Source organism: Vanellus vanellus (assembly GCF_965231255.1).
Source record: "Vanellus vanellus genome assembly, chromosome: 20".
Taxonomy (NCBI): Eukaryota; Metazoa; Chordata; class Aves; order Charadriiformes; family Charadriidae; genus Vanellus; species Vanellus vanellus.
The window spans coordinates 10376820-10390402 of NC_138925.1; the positions used below are offsets into that span (position 1 = coordinate 10376820).

General features: G+C 46.8%; 2 protein-coding genes across 4 annotated transcripts; one reads left to right on the plus strand and one right to left on the minus strand.

The window, feature by feature from the left end:
* Positions 1–800: 800 nt before the first annotated feature.
* On the minus strand, positions 801–3889 carry TNFRSF9 (TNF receptor superfamily member 9; the record flags this gene model as incomplete). The annotated part of the gene is made up of 7 exons (XM_082493560.1): positions 801–1114; positions 2052–2186; positions 2413–2549; positions 2647–2713; positions 3245–3382; positions 3579–3695; positions 3778–3889. 7 exons carry the CDS (start codon positions 3887–3889, stop codon positions 987–989), a joined length of 834 nt encoding a protein of 277 aa, XP_082349686.1. The 3' UTR covers positions 801–986.
* On the plus strand, positions 3597–12804 carry PARK7 (Parkinsonism associated deglycase). 3 transcript variants are annotated; one of them, XM_082493566.1, is made up of 7 exons: positions 3597–3691; positions 6935–7067; positions 8154–8255; positions 8700–8759; positions 9605–9674; positions 11316–11402; positions 12342–12804. In XM_082493566.1, the coding sequence occupies exons 2-7, from the start codon at positions 6978–6980 to the stop codon at positions 12500–12502; spliced, it is 570 nt and encodes a 189-aa protein (XP_082349692.1). In that variant the 5' UTR covers positions 3597–3691; positions 6935–6977; the 3' UTR covers positions 12503–12804. The 3 variants fall into 3 exon arrangements, with proteins under 3 accessions (XP_082349692.1, XP_082349690.1, XP_082349691.1); XM_082493564.1 differs by lacking the exon at positions 3597–3691 and adding an exon at positions 4637–4720; XM_082493565.1 differs by lacking the exon at positions 3597–3691 and adding an exon at positions 4735–4846.
* Positions 12805–13583: the final 779 nt, after the last annotated feature.

The window sequence follows — 13583 nt, forward strand, 5'->3', positions numbered from 1 at the left end:
ATGATGTTGCAAATGCCATGACTCAAAAGTGCATTTTCTTTTTTCTCCTCAAGACCAAAAGTAACAGTAATTGATCAAAGAGACAGATACTGTGTCTGATGTTAAAATCTTTCCAACCTCAGTTACAAAAATAGTACCAGAAATGTATCACAGCTTACATGTACCACATCTGCAATGTACATAATGTGTTTACATCACCTAAAAGATCAAAGCTGAATGATGTAGGACTGAAGGTGGTGCAGTCCAGCTGCGCAGTAACATCTATTTCTAAGATCAAGTCAACCACAGCTTTTCTCAGTGTTTCCACTGCCTCTCTTAAGCCAATCGATGTAATGCCACAGCAGATGCAAGCTATTGCAAAACACTTTGCAGCTCTAGATTTTTACGGCTTTCCCTCTCCTACGTACGAGGAGGTGTGCATTGGTCAGGCCAGGGATCGGTTTCTAGGGCTGATGGAATCTGAAATGTCTATCTGTACCTGCACACGAAACCCAAGGCTGTTGGGTTTGAGCCAAACTTTAGGAGGAGCTGCAGCTCTGCTCAAGAGGACGGCAGGTAATGGTAACAGAGACTATGTGTGTCACATGTGGCTCTACTACATGCTACTGATCGCCTTTTTAGCATCAAAGGCTTTCAGACTGCATGTAAATTATGGCTCAGGCACCCTTTATAAGAGGGACCAGAAAGCGATTCTGCCCTTCTATTACTGTTTTTAAGTGCAGTACTCCTTTCTATGTGTAGATCAAGTACCACTTCTTAGAAATATGATTCCTAGTCCAAGAGGAAGAAAGTCAGCAAACTGGTTTTTTTTTTTATTATTTTTTTTTTTTAAAGAGATGGAAAAGACACACTTTTTCCTCAGTGGTTAGGCTATATAGCACTCTGAAAATCCCAGGTTCTGATAGCCTTCTCTATTTACATAAACAGGTTCTTGTTCTGTGTTCCAAAAGGAAATTCAAATGTGGTTGACCTGGACAGTCCAATTCCTAGTTCACCAGAAGATCTCTGAATTCTGTGGATTTGCTAAGGTCCTGATATTCACCTTGTTCTTCCTGGGGAAAGCGGCAGCTGCAGGCATCATCTTCCTGAATTGACTGTTCAGGTGTGGTATGCACTAAAGAAAGAGATCAAATGTTCACTTTCTGTTGCATTTATCCAGACATCTTATTTCACCCTTCCTCAGTCACAACTGCAGGAAGTCAGCAAGAAAAATTCTTCCAAACGATTCAATAATCTGAAATTATTCCTCTACAGCATGTACATCTGATAAAACTAACTTATTACACTTTGGTTTCCCTAATGCAACAGGGGCTGCTAGTGCTGTTTGCCATAGGAATGAAAGGAAGACAAAGATAGAGTTCTTAAATTTTTGGAGTAATGCTATTCTCTCCTGTGTTCAGAATTACACTAGAAGATCAAACCTTTATCTCTAGGAAAGGGGAGAGGAAGAGAGAGAGAGAGACAGAAAAACCCAAACAAAAAATCCCAACTATGTTGGATGCAATTCCACCTCATCTTTGTGAGGAACTCTTGAGCTTCCCCCGGGCGTATTAGCTTTCAGAGGGCAGTGCTGGATTCAGGCTGATTCTGCATCTGTGCAGCAGTATGTCCTGACTCATATCCCCTCTTCTACTGCAGCCCAAGTTCAAAGAAGTTCGCTCCAGTCCATGCATACTGTTTCAGAGCAGACAGAACTGGAAAGCGCTATTGCCATGCGTGCCAACTATGGTACTTGGAAGTAATAAACAGAACTGACCCTTAACCAGATCAGCAAGGCTCAGCTGAGCTTTTTTACCTCCTATGAATACTTCACTTCTGTAGATATACATGCAGTTGACCTGCAGTGGTGACAGAACACCCACAGGTAATTAAGTGCTTTCTGCAATAAAAATTCCAAAAATTTTCCTTTCGGTTGGTTTTTTGTACTGACAAAGGCAAAAAATGAAGCTATCTGCAACTATCTTTGAAAGATACTTAAAAACCTGGATTCCCAATTACTGTCTAGTTTCAAAAAGAAAAACAGAATTGAAGAGCGTATCATCTTATCTTACTTTTCTTGAAGACAGCATGTAGTTTCTTTTTCTGCCAGATAGTGAAGCACACACACGAAGGCAGCAGAAACACTATGCACAACAGCCCAGCTACAGCAAGAGAAATTCTGATAATGTCCATCTGGAGGTCCTTCCCTAGGAAGCAAACAACATTCTCTAAAAAGTGTTACGGAGCGAAAATCTACTGCCCTCAAATTAGCTGTCAACTTTGTCTCCAACTCTGCTTCTGGATAAGTCTGCAACACTGGAAATGGATGGAGGAAGAGACTCTTGCTTTAAATGGCAAATGAATGAGCTATAGTATGCTTTGAAGCAGGTCATAATTCTTTAGCTTTATAAGCAATACTATACAACGACTCACCTGGCACGGTGATAGAAAATGGAACTGCAGGAGACGTTGTAGGTAGAGTAGTGACTAAAGTGGGATTATCTGAAGCGTGCTTGCAAACAACATCTTTCTCTGCAGTTCCAGGCTCCAGGACCTCGTTTGCAGAGCACCTGAAAGATATTTAAAGCAAAACAGAAAAAAAAAAAAAAATGGAAAAAAAATCCAGTCAAGTGTAATACCTGTAGCACTTATTTTTAGATTACTTACTTTGTCCAGTTTTTACAGGAGCCATTGGGCTGATCTTTAAAAGTTCCATAGCGGCAAGTCTGGCAACCTTCAACAGACAAGGACAGGTAAATTTGTACAAGATGATCATTTAAAACACCATGTAAAACATTATTTTTGCCTGCTTGCACAATGACTATGATCCCCATTCATAGAATTACTATTTTATAAGCTGTTCTGAGTATGCAAGGCAAGTCTTTCCCTGTGAGCTACGGAACAGTACAGCACACAGTGACAGAGCCAGTTTATTTGGCACAAGACGACACAAATCGTGTCTAACTCCAGAGTTCCCAGCTCAGTCTCCCAAATGCCGGTGACAAGAGCTGTCATGCGAAGGGAACTAACTGGTGCACAATGTGAGCTGCAACAAAGCCCAGAGTTCAGTGGGTTCGTCTGCTGTGGTGCTTGCTACACATGCTGTGCAAACTGTCCTGCAGCAGCTTTTACCTTGCGATGTCCTTACTCTAGGTGTTTCTGCGCTGTGCACGAGGCAGTACTGTGTCCGGTGCAGTGAGCGCAGAAGATTTAAGCTGTCAGGGAACGGCAACCTTACGGTTGCAACGAATGGAAGCAACCTTACCGCTGCCGGTGCTCTCCTGTCCCACGCCGCAGCTGTGGTCGCAGCGGGAGCAGCCCTCGCCGCTGCACCGGTACCCCTCCCTGCACGTGCATTCCGCATCGCTTTTGGAGGAACACTCTTTCAAATACCGGAATCTCCCTGGAAGGTGAAACGCGGCTCTGGTTTCGGCGCGCTCGGACGGACCCGGCGCTCCCGGCAATAGGGCCGAGTGCTCCGGCGAGCGGCGCCGCCGCTGCCGTCTTCACTCGCGGCGACCCGACAAAGCACCGCACCATCTGTCGCCCCGGGGGGTAACGGCGGGGCCGCCGCCCCGCCCTGACCCGCCGCCCGGTACCTTCGCACTTCCGGCAGAGGGTGCAGCCGCGGAGTCCCGCCGCTCTGGAGAAGGTGCGGGGCGGGCACTGCTGGCACACCACGTCGCGCCCGCAGCCGCCGCTCACCACGAAGGTACCTGCGGGAGGAGACAAGAGGGTGGTTGCTGCGGGGCCGCGCCCGGCGCCCGGCGCCCCGGTCCGGCCCAGCCCGGCCCTCACCCGCTGGGCAGTGCGCGCTGCAGGGCAGGGCGGCGGCGGGCCCCGCGCCCAGCGCCAACGCCAGCAGCGCCGCCGGCAGGAGCGCCCGGCCCGCCCGCGCTGCGGGTCCCATGGGGTTGGTGCGCGGCGGCGCGGCCCCGCTGGAGTGCGCGCGGGGCGGCGGGCGCCGGCCCTTAGGGGCCGCCCCCGGAGGGGCCGGCTGCGTCAACCCGGGGGCGGCGGGGAAACCCCGGCCTGGCGGGGCTTTCCGCCCCCACATCCCCCCCCCCCCCCCCGCGACCCCCGGCTCTGCCGGGCAGCGTCCGCAGCCCTCTCAGCGCTGCCGGGCAGCACCTGCCGCTGCCCACCGGGGCTTCCCGGCGAGTCCTGCGTGGAATCCCCGCGGTGATTTGGCGGCGCAGCCCCGACCCGGCAGTGGCTGAGGGGGGAGTCTGAGCGGCGCGGGTGGAGGGGGCAGGGCCGCGCTGACGCGTCTGCGAACACCGCCGCGGAGGGAGATACCGTGTGTGAAACCCGCTGGTGCCGCTGCGCTGCGGTAGCCGAGCGCGGGTCCGGGGGGGATGGCGGAGAGCGGCACCTCCGCCGCGCACAGAGGGCGCTGGTGGCCGCAAGCGGGAGGTGCCGGCGCGCCCCACCCCCTGCGGCGTCCCGCGGCCAATCCCCGCCGCCCCTGCGCGGGCGCGTGGCCGGGGGTGGTGTTCTGTGGACGCGTGGGCCGACGGGAGCAGGCGGGGCTGCGGAAACGCGGCGCTTTCGCCAGCGCGCTCCGGGCGCGAGGCGGACACGCCCCTCGGCTCGTGCGTGCCCGGGGTGGGCGGTGCGACCCCCGGCAGGGACACCTCTCGCGAGAGCAGGCTGCGCAGAGCCCCGCCCCGCCCCGCCCCGCCCCTTCCGGAGCACCCACCGCCTGGGCCGCGGCGTCACCGTCCGCGCAGCTCAGAAGGTGCGTTCTGAGGGGCCGTGAGGAAAGCTGAGAGTTTGGCAAAGGCAGACGCGGGCGGGGCGGGGCCGGGCCGGGCCGGGCCGGGGGAGGGCGGGGCCGCGCAGAGTCATCCGCGCCTCGGCAAAGGTGAGTCGCCGCTGCGGCGCGGCCCGGCGAGGGCGGATGGCGTGGGTTCGGCGGCGTTCGCAGCGCTCCCGAGGTCGCGGTGACTCCACGTGGCGTCCGGCGGCGGCCGCGGGCGGGGGAGGGGCCGCTCGCCTGTCGTCCCGGGACTGCCCCCCCTTCCCCCGCGCGCCCCATGCCGCCGCCCGCCCTCTCCCGCGGCCGCGTCGAATGGCGCCGTGACCTGAAATACCCACGCGAACGTGGAGGGATGCGGCCTTCCGTCCGTGCTGGCCGAGCTGCGGAGCCGCGCGGCTGCCCTCGCCCCGCTGGCCGGCGCCTTCAGGGGGGAACTTGTTCAAAGCTGGAGTACAGCTAGAGTCCCGGTTCGGCCCTCTGCCAGAAGGCGCCATCTCGGGAACCGTGCGCGTGCCCACCGGGGACACGTTCAGCTCGGAGGTTTGAGGCCGCCCGTGTGTGTGTGGGCGTTAAGAAGCAAATGGAGGACTTGTGTTTACTACGCCTAAATAGCTTGTTAAGTGAAGCGGCTGTTGTGTCTGTCACTCGCTTCTGCCTTCTCGTAAAACAGTCTTGCCCTGACAGCATTACAGCGTGACGGCTATTTATGTCTGCACCCACGTAAAGACAGTACTGATGGTCAAGAATTTGTCAGTGTCTAAGGACAGTAGGGAGGGACTGCGTTTTGCTAGATTAGGGGTAAAAGAAAAGCTTTCAGGAGCAGGTGCCTATTTGCATCTAAAGAACTAATGAAAGAGAGGGATGCAAACTATGATTTAGAGTATTTTTCTACAATAAGAAGCAAGTGCAGTATTTCTGCTGTTCAGGTAGCCCATTGCTAGTTAGTCAAATTCATACAAAAAATAATTTTGCAGAATCAACATAAACCTTCAAGACGAATTATTAAGAAGCTCCAGGTTGTCCTGAAGTTATTGCTAATACCTATGATTTGAACGTACTTGTTCAGTTGGCCTTGTGTTTGACAGTACATAAAGCTGCTCTGAAAGTAGGATCGGACTGAATTAGTCTGCTTGTGCTGGTTCTGCGTGCTGCGGGGACATTCTACTGTATATTACTGCATTCTAGAAATAGCATCTTTCCAAATGAGGCTAACAGTCGGGAGCGAACCTGAAAATAGATGAAGTTGAAGCAGGATGAGGAGATGGTTTTCTTTCATGTAGGCGACTAAACATGGATCTTATTTTATAATGAGCTCCCAGGTGCTATGTGCATTACTGGATGGAAAGTCCCTAGATAGGAAAAAATCCCTGTCTCATAGAGTGGATGAGCTGTGAAATGCCTTCTCACACCACAGATGCTTTCACAGACTTCTGTTGGACCAGTATGAATTGGTGTGTATTTTACGTAATGTAGTTAGAGTTACTTTAACTTAACCTTCAAATGGAAATTTGGCCATTCACCTCAGCTTGACTTTAGGAGCTAAAAAAACCACCAAACCAGTCTTAAGCCTAGTTTGTTCCATTTGCTAAATTCTGTGGTCTGCTCTCCCCCATCACACATGTGCACACACATTTCTCCCCCACAAAATTGTGAAATACCCAGAAAATCTATTGCTCAGGTTTTGCAGGGGCACTGGTTGTGCCATTATAAGTCACAGGAAACTCTTCATGAAGCACGCTGTGTGGAAACTAAATACCAGACATGAGGTCAAAGCTCATGCAAGTGCTTTTTATAAATGCTGACCTGGGTAGGAGTCAGTAGTCTGGGTAGGAGTGAGGGTGTGCAAATTGAAAACAGCTTTGCCACCCACCTTGAGCCCTTCTCTCTGTCAGACGCAGGTCTTGTGAAGTCTTGATTAGGCCAAGCTGCTTTCTCTTGTGGTGCTGATGTGCTGTATCTCCCTCTGCACAAATCTTGTAATCCCTTAATATCATCATGCATTCTTTGTAAAAAGCTGTTCAGTTAAATGGGATTGCTTTGAATTTTGATTAAAGCTAGTGAACCATTTTGAGGTGGCTTAAATGAAAGATAATACAAAAATGCAAATTACTCACTGTTAAACTTCACCGTTAGGAAGGATTCATACTAGGGGGTTTGCCTTCTAACCACATTGTCATTTTCTACCCACCTCAGCCTCCCTTCGCAATCATTGCCCGTAATAGCAACCCCTCAAGATATGGCCTCGAAAAGAGCATTGGTGATTCTAGCAAAAGGGGCAGAGGAAATGGAAACTGTCATCCCCACTGATGTTATGAGAAGAGCTGGGGTGAGTATGCAGACAATGAACTATCTCCTTGTGAACGCTTGGTCAAGAGAAAATCTTTGCCTCAAGTTGATGTTCATTGCTCAGAGTTCAAGGTGTAGTCTGTTGTGTGAGATGAAAATTTACCTGTGCCTTCTTACCGGTTAGCAAATATTTGTGCCATGCCCCAAATAAGCATGCATGACAACTGACATTTGTGTAAAAGATTTAAAAACTTTTAAAATACAAGCCTAATGTAGAATGGAGCAGATGTTTCAAGTACATCTTACCTGTCAGAAAACATGTCTACTCCCATGCATCATAACACAAACTGCTTTTTTTGTAGGGGTCTGAACAGCTCAATACATTACAGCTTGTGACATGTAGCTTTCCTTGAGCTACTTTTAAAATTCTGTTATTAACTAGAACTCTGTCTGGTGGGATTCCTCATGCTGTTTGTTACTTTCGCAACGGTGGTGGTACAGTATTACTGTTTGATTAGGTATGAAAATAAGACTTTAAACAAACACACCAACTTCACATGTGTAGCAATGACTAAAATAAAGATTATCTTCTCCCACCACCTTTGTCATTCCATTAATGTACTCCCCATGTTGGCTGCCATAAGAATCACAAGTTTGTTTGCTTATTTAGTGAATGTGAGCTGTGCCATGTACATCTAAGATGATATGACCAGGCAGCTAAAAATCAAGGGAGAAAATCAGACACACCATAAGTGTGTTTGGGAATGGCTTGAGCCTGCAGAGAGGCTTTAATTCATTATCTGATCTACTTAGTCTGGCTCTCCTGGGTTGTGTTGTTTTGTTTTGTTTAAAACCTGTGCGATCAGATATTCTCTAAATGTCCTGTTCGAAAAGTTGAACTATTGGAGGTATTTGTTAATCTCTAGGTGAATATCACTGCTTATCTTGTGCGTTTGGACTTAATCATGGTTTGGGGAAGCTTAAGTGTTGCTCTGTTCTTGACAGCTTTCAGTAGCGCTTCGCTCATTCTGTTAACTGCTTAAGAACTAACACTTAGAACTAACTAACGCTTAAGAAAAAAGCCCTAAATTCTTTAATTGTAATGATATATGTATTCTTCTGTTAGATCAAGGTGACTGTTGCAGGCCTAACAGGGAAAGAACCAGTGCAATGCAGTCGAGATGTCTTCATTTGTCCTGATGCCAGTCTTGAAGATGCCAGGAAAGAGGTTGGTCATCACCCTGATCTGATATAATGGCCAGCATAGCCTGTATCACAGTTTTGGAGGTGAATTTGGAAAGCTTATGCATTACCTTTAGAAATACGTTGCATGTTATGTTCGCTCTATGCACTAGTGAATCACAGAACTGCACGTCCCGCGGTGTTCCCCTTCAGTGTTGTCCTGCTTCATAGCATGCTATGATCAGACGGATTTCTTAATTCTGCACGGTATTTGTTCTTGCAAAGCATCGAATCTAGAGCTTTATTTTGCGTGTTAGTCAGCCCAACCAAAGACCAAGATTTGGAACTGGTTCTCTGATTGTAAAGCGTTGTTCAATGGAAGAAAAGGTAGATCCCTTTGCTTCTCACACAACTTGGCTATATTAGCCTTAAAACAGTGTAATGAATTTACCAGCCTCTGCTCAACAGAACAATTTTATCTTTTGTTTAGGGGCCTTATGATGTTGTGGTCCTGCCTGGGGGTAACCTTGGAGCTCAAAACTTGTCAGAGGTAAAGTTCTGGTATCTTAAAGATTCACGGGTATCCTCACGAGTAGTTGGTGGTCTACACTTGCTTAGTAATCCTACAGATTCAGTTCAGCATCTGAAAATTCTCTTCTGAATGAATCAGTAAACTAATTGTTAATTGTCTTAAGCCTTCTTGTGAAAATATATAGGTGGGACAACCGGGTAGATTATTGGACTTGAGTACCTAGTTAAGCAGAATAAAAATGGAAGGGTATTCTGAGAAAAATCTCTGTTCATAATCATATGAAGATGAACAGTTGCAAAGGAAGATTCAATTCCATGAAACATAAAACAGGCCGAACCCACAGGACTCTGTTCCTTTGCTCAATAATTCTGTTTCTGGTGCAAAAGTGTTGTAGTGGCGGTATAAGTACCTCGTGGAAGGCAGGCAGACAAACAAGTTAATCTATCATATAGGATTTAAGTAGTATCACACAGTTTGTAAGCCCTGGAATATGAGACACATCCCATATAAATCTTAAGAATGGTAGAGACTGTCTGGAGGTATCTCATGAATACTCTTTCCTATTTGTCTTGTGAAGTTTTTGAACAACAACTTCCTACAGCCATGGATTAACCAGCTTTTCTGTGGGCCAAATACTTCCTTGCAGATCCTTCTGATTTCCTTGCTCTTTCCTTGTGGGGCAAGTATTTATTGGTTTCAGTTTTTCCCCCTTCTTAGTGTTTTCATTGCCCTCTGTCCTGAAGCAGGATGGAGAGTTCTCAGCTGGTTGTCTTTGTAAAGCTTGTTTATTAATTTGCAGTGGAAAGTACTTCAGCAATGCTTCAAGTAATCAACCCCAAACAATGACTTGTTTCTTCATACAGTCTCCTGCTGTGAAAGACATTTTGAAGGACCAGGAAAGCAGAAAAGGCCTGATTGCTGCTATATGTGCAGGTGGGTTAACTAGACATCTTGCTTTGTAAAACATTTGGATATTTTGAAGGGGCATGCAGACAGTTTCCTGTCTTAGCAATCTGTATTTCTGTAATTTAGTAGCAGGGATTTGTACTATACATGCACCCCTCAGCATTTGAATTTTTGGTAAATATAATAGCAGAGGAATCTCTAAAATACTGTGAACACTTATCCTGCAAGTTCTGCTTGGTACTTGGTTCTTTCCAGTCGCTTGTGTTACTGTCGTTAAAATAGAAAGTGAAAGGTAATGTGCTAGGATTTTTTACAAAATATTTGCTTATTCTGGTGATCTTCCTGCGAGGACACAGTGCTGGCAGAAAATCATTGCTATAAATTTATCTCACATCTCCTCTCCTGCCCTTTAGCTTCAGAAGGAAGGCTGTAAATATAGAATTACAGGCTCACCCTTCCTCATCTGAGTGGTAGCAAAAGATGGAATTACTCGGAGGAGAGGTTTGTCTGCTTACATATTCTGCACAGCTAGGTATCCAGTTCATTCCTTTGTAAGATTTGTATGTAAAAATGCAAGATGAATAATTGCTATTACTCCCAGCTGAACTGAGAGGCTGTCCTGGGTACCCGTACCTGAGAACGAGGAGATGGCAGCGAGCGTGTAAAAGACAGTCTAACAGAGTGTGTTTGTGGGGTGTATTTTCACTTTTGTTTTCTGGTACGTTGCTAGGTTTTTTTGCTTTCATTTTTCATTTAGGTGATACGCATACAGAGTTGTGAACGTTCTGAACTTGGCAGTGGTAGTCTTCTCTATCTCTTGCAGAACAATCGCAAATTCACAGTTGCCCAATAAATGTCTTTGCTTGTAATTAGGGCAGTTCATTTATTTTGATATAATGCTTCTTAGTAGCTGATGCCAACTGAATGCAAAGAAAGTTATTTCCTGGACTATATCTGAAATGAATCAAATGTACAGAAATGAAACTCGCACTGAGCAAATCCTGCCTTCAGTTTCCTTTGGAATTCCCGTAAGGATTTTCTGTCAGATGACCTAAGACTTCTTGACACAAACTCCTTCCTCAATTCAGGCAAAGGAGGAAGTATGAAAAGAAAAGAGAAAGACTGTTAAACCCAAAAACTTAGCCGTTAGGCCACGATTGGTCCAAAATACTGCTTGGCACACAATTCCAACATGTAAAGGCTTACTCAAATGAAATTTTACCCATTAAGTCTCCAAATTCAAGGCTTTAACAAGGTCATAAAGTAATTGTACCTAGTTAATGTTCCGATTGAAATGCAGACTTTTTGTTACTTAGTTTCAGTCAGTTTTAAATAAAGTGTATTATTTGGAAGTAAAATGACCATTGTTCTCAAGTCCTTCAGAGGCAGCACAATCATTGGTAGGACAGCTGTGTGAACTGGATGTTCTCCAAATCGTCTCTTTTCTTCATCCGTTTCTTTGCACAGGGCATTTTGTGTAATAGAACAAGAGAGATGTTCTTTCTTGAGGCTTTTTGCTTCAGAGATAGGTTTGGTATCAGTTTTGTAAAAAATAGTCTGCCCACAGTGAACTTTGGCCCCTTGAGGGCCTAGTGCCTCAATGTGTGTTCTTGAAAGTGTTCATAGCAGAAAACAGTTCCTCACTGGTGCACCTTTGTGTCCTTACAGGTCCTACTGCCCTTCTGGCACATGGGATAGGGTTTGGAAGCAAAGTCACAACACACCCTTTGGCCAAAGATAAAATGATGAATGGAGGTATGTAATGACTTTTATAAGTTTCTCTCTAAACTCTTCTCACAATTTTCTTTTTTAGCTGAACCCTTGATTTAAAGAGAGGAAAATAGCTTTTGTATCTTACTTTGTATCTCTGAATTTCCTTAATGCTTTCCTGAACATAATCACAATTCAACTGAATATGCTAAGACTGTATTTCTCAGTCTGTTTAACCTGAAAATACAGGGTGTATTAACATTCTCATCCTTGGGGAAAATACGCTGCTGCTGTCATACTGGGAGAAATTTTCCTCTTATTCTGAGGCTGAGTGGTCTCTTGCCCTTTTGGTTCTTTGCCTCAGTGGTCCTAAGCAAACCCCAGCAGCACCTTTCCTGCTCTCCCATGCATGCTATGAGCCGCTGATGGATCCACGCTTCTTTCTCATACCTAAAGGAAGTGGTGCTGAAGCACTATTAAGAAGTCATTCTGTGAAAATTAACAAGTCTGAAGGTGAGCAGGAGATGGCAGGATTCCTCCAGTTTCCTCTACATACATTTGGAAAAAAAAGAAAGTTGTGAACAGCTACACAAAAGCAGTCTGACTTCCGAAAGTAACCTCATAGGAACTGACAGGCACAGCGAACGCTTCTTGATGAGCTTGTAGAATGAGAGGTGCATTCCCATACCATGTGAATAAGCTGCCAGAGCTCCCTGTGGGCCCTGTTCCTCCCTGAGGACTGCAGGCAGCGATGAGCTGCTTGGTTCCGGAGGGGCAGGGGTACAGAGCCTGAGGCGGGCTGGGCCCACATGGGTGGCTGAGGCGCCTTCTGAGGAGCATGATGCTGTCGGCAGGGAGCTGCTCCTTGGCTGCTGTAGCCTGGGGGGCAGCAGTGCCCCGCGGCAGGCAGGTCTGTGCTCTGCAGCAGCTGTGGGCACTGTGCTGGAGACTGACCCTGTTTCTGTTGTGTGTGTCCCCCCCAAGCACACTACTGCTACTCTGAGAGCCGTGTGGAGAAAGATGGGAACATCCTCACCAGCCGCGGCCCTGGTACCAGCTTTGAGTTTGGGTTGGCCATTGTTGAAACGCTGATGGGGAAGGAAGTGGCCGAACAGGTGAAGGCACCCCTAATACTGAAAGAGTGAAGTCCTCGTGTGGGACAGGGAGTAGCACAATTCCGGATGGAGAGTCTTGTCCTTTGTAGAGTAACTGTAAGAGACACTGTTGTAAATACCATTTAATTGTGGGTGAAATTAGCAACTGTACTTACCTAAACTGTGATACCTTAACAAACTAGTAGTCTTTATTTCTGGAAAAAGATCCTGTTGGAAAAAAGCTTCATCACAAAAAAGCAGCTGTCATCTGATAATCTTAGTTAGCTCTTGGATGGCATTTAAAAATCACATGGGAAAATGTTTACCGAGTAAATAAAAATGAAGCAACCCTGCTTGTGTGTTTTTTCTTTGTGTGTTTTCTCCCGGCTCAGACCTATGAAACCTTTTTACCACTATGGCTAGCAATGTATTATTCAAAACAACTTCTGTCTGGAATCTCACACAGTTGTTCTGAACTGTGAGCTGAAATGAGAAGGTGGTCAAACAACTGGAACAAGCTCCCCAGGGAAGCGGTCACGGCCCCAAGCCTGTCAGTGTTTGAGAAGCCTTTAGACAATACACTTAGATACATGGTTTAACTTTCAGGTTGCCCTGTGCAGAGTGAGGAGTTGGACTTGATCCTCAGGGGTCTCTTCCAACTCAGGATATTCTATGATTCTATGAAATAGATTAAGTTGTAATTTAGAATTTGTTAAAACAGTATCTAGTTTCCTGTGTACAAATAAGGCAAATAATGAGTATCAAGTCTAAGCATGGAACTAAATTAAAAATAGGAATATTCTTACCTTTGCAAGGACCCTGGAGTTCCTATAGTTAGCAGGTTGTCCATCATACTGTTGGAATTTGTCTTCTACATTAAATGACTGCATCGATCCATTGAGCTATTTAGGCAGCTAATAATCAGCATAAAGCAGGAGGTTTGGACTTAGTAGCTTACCACCAGTAGCAGTGCTTGCTTCTGGTTACTATAAATCGGAACTTGCTACAAGCCTGGCTTAAGTGAGCATGTGTCAGTTTAGAGGAGTCACTGGACGGGTCTCTGGAGGAAGTAGTGGAACTGTATCCCCATGAGAATTAAGAATTTGGGATAAATTTTTGTTTTACTACCTTT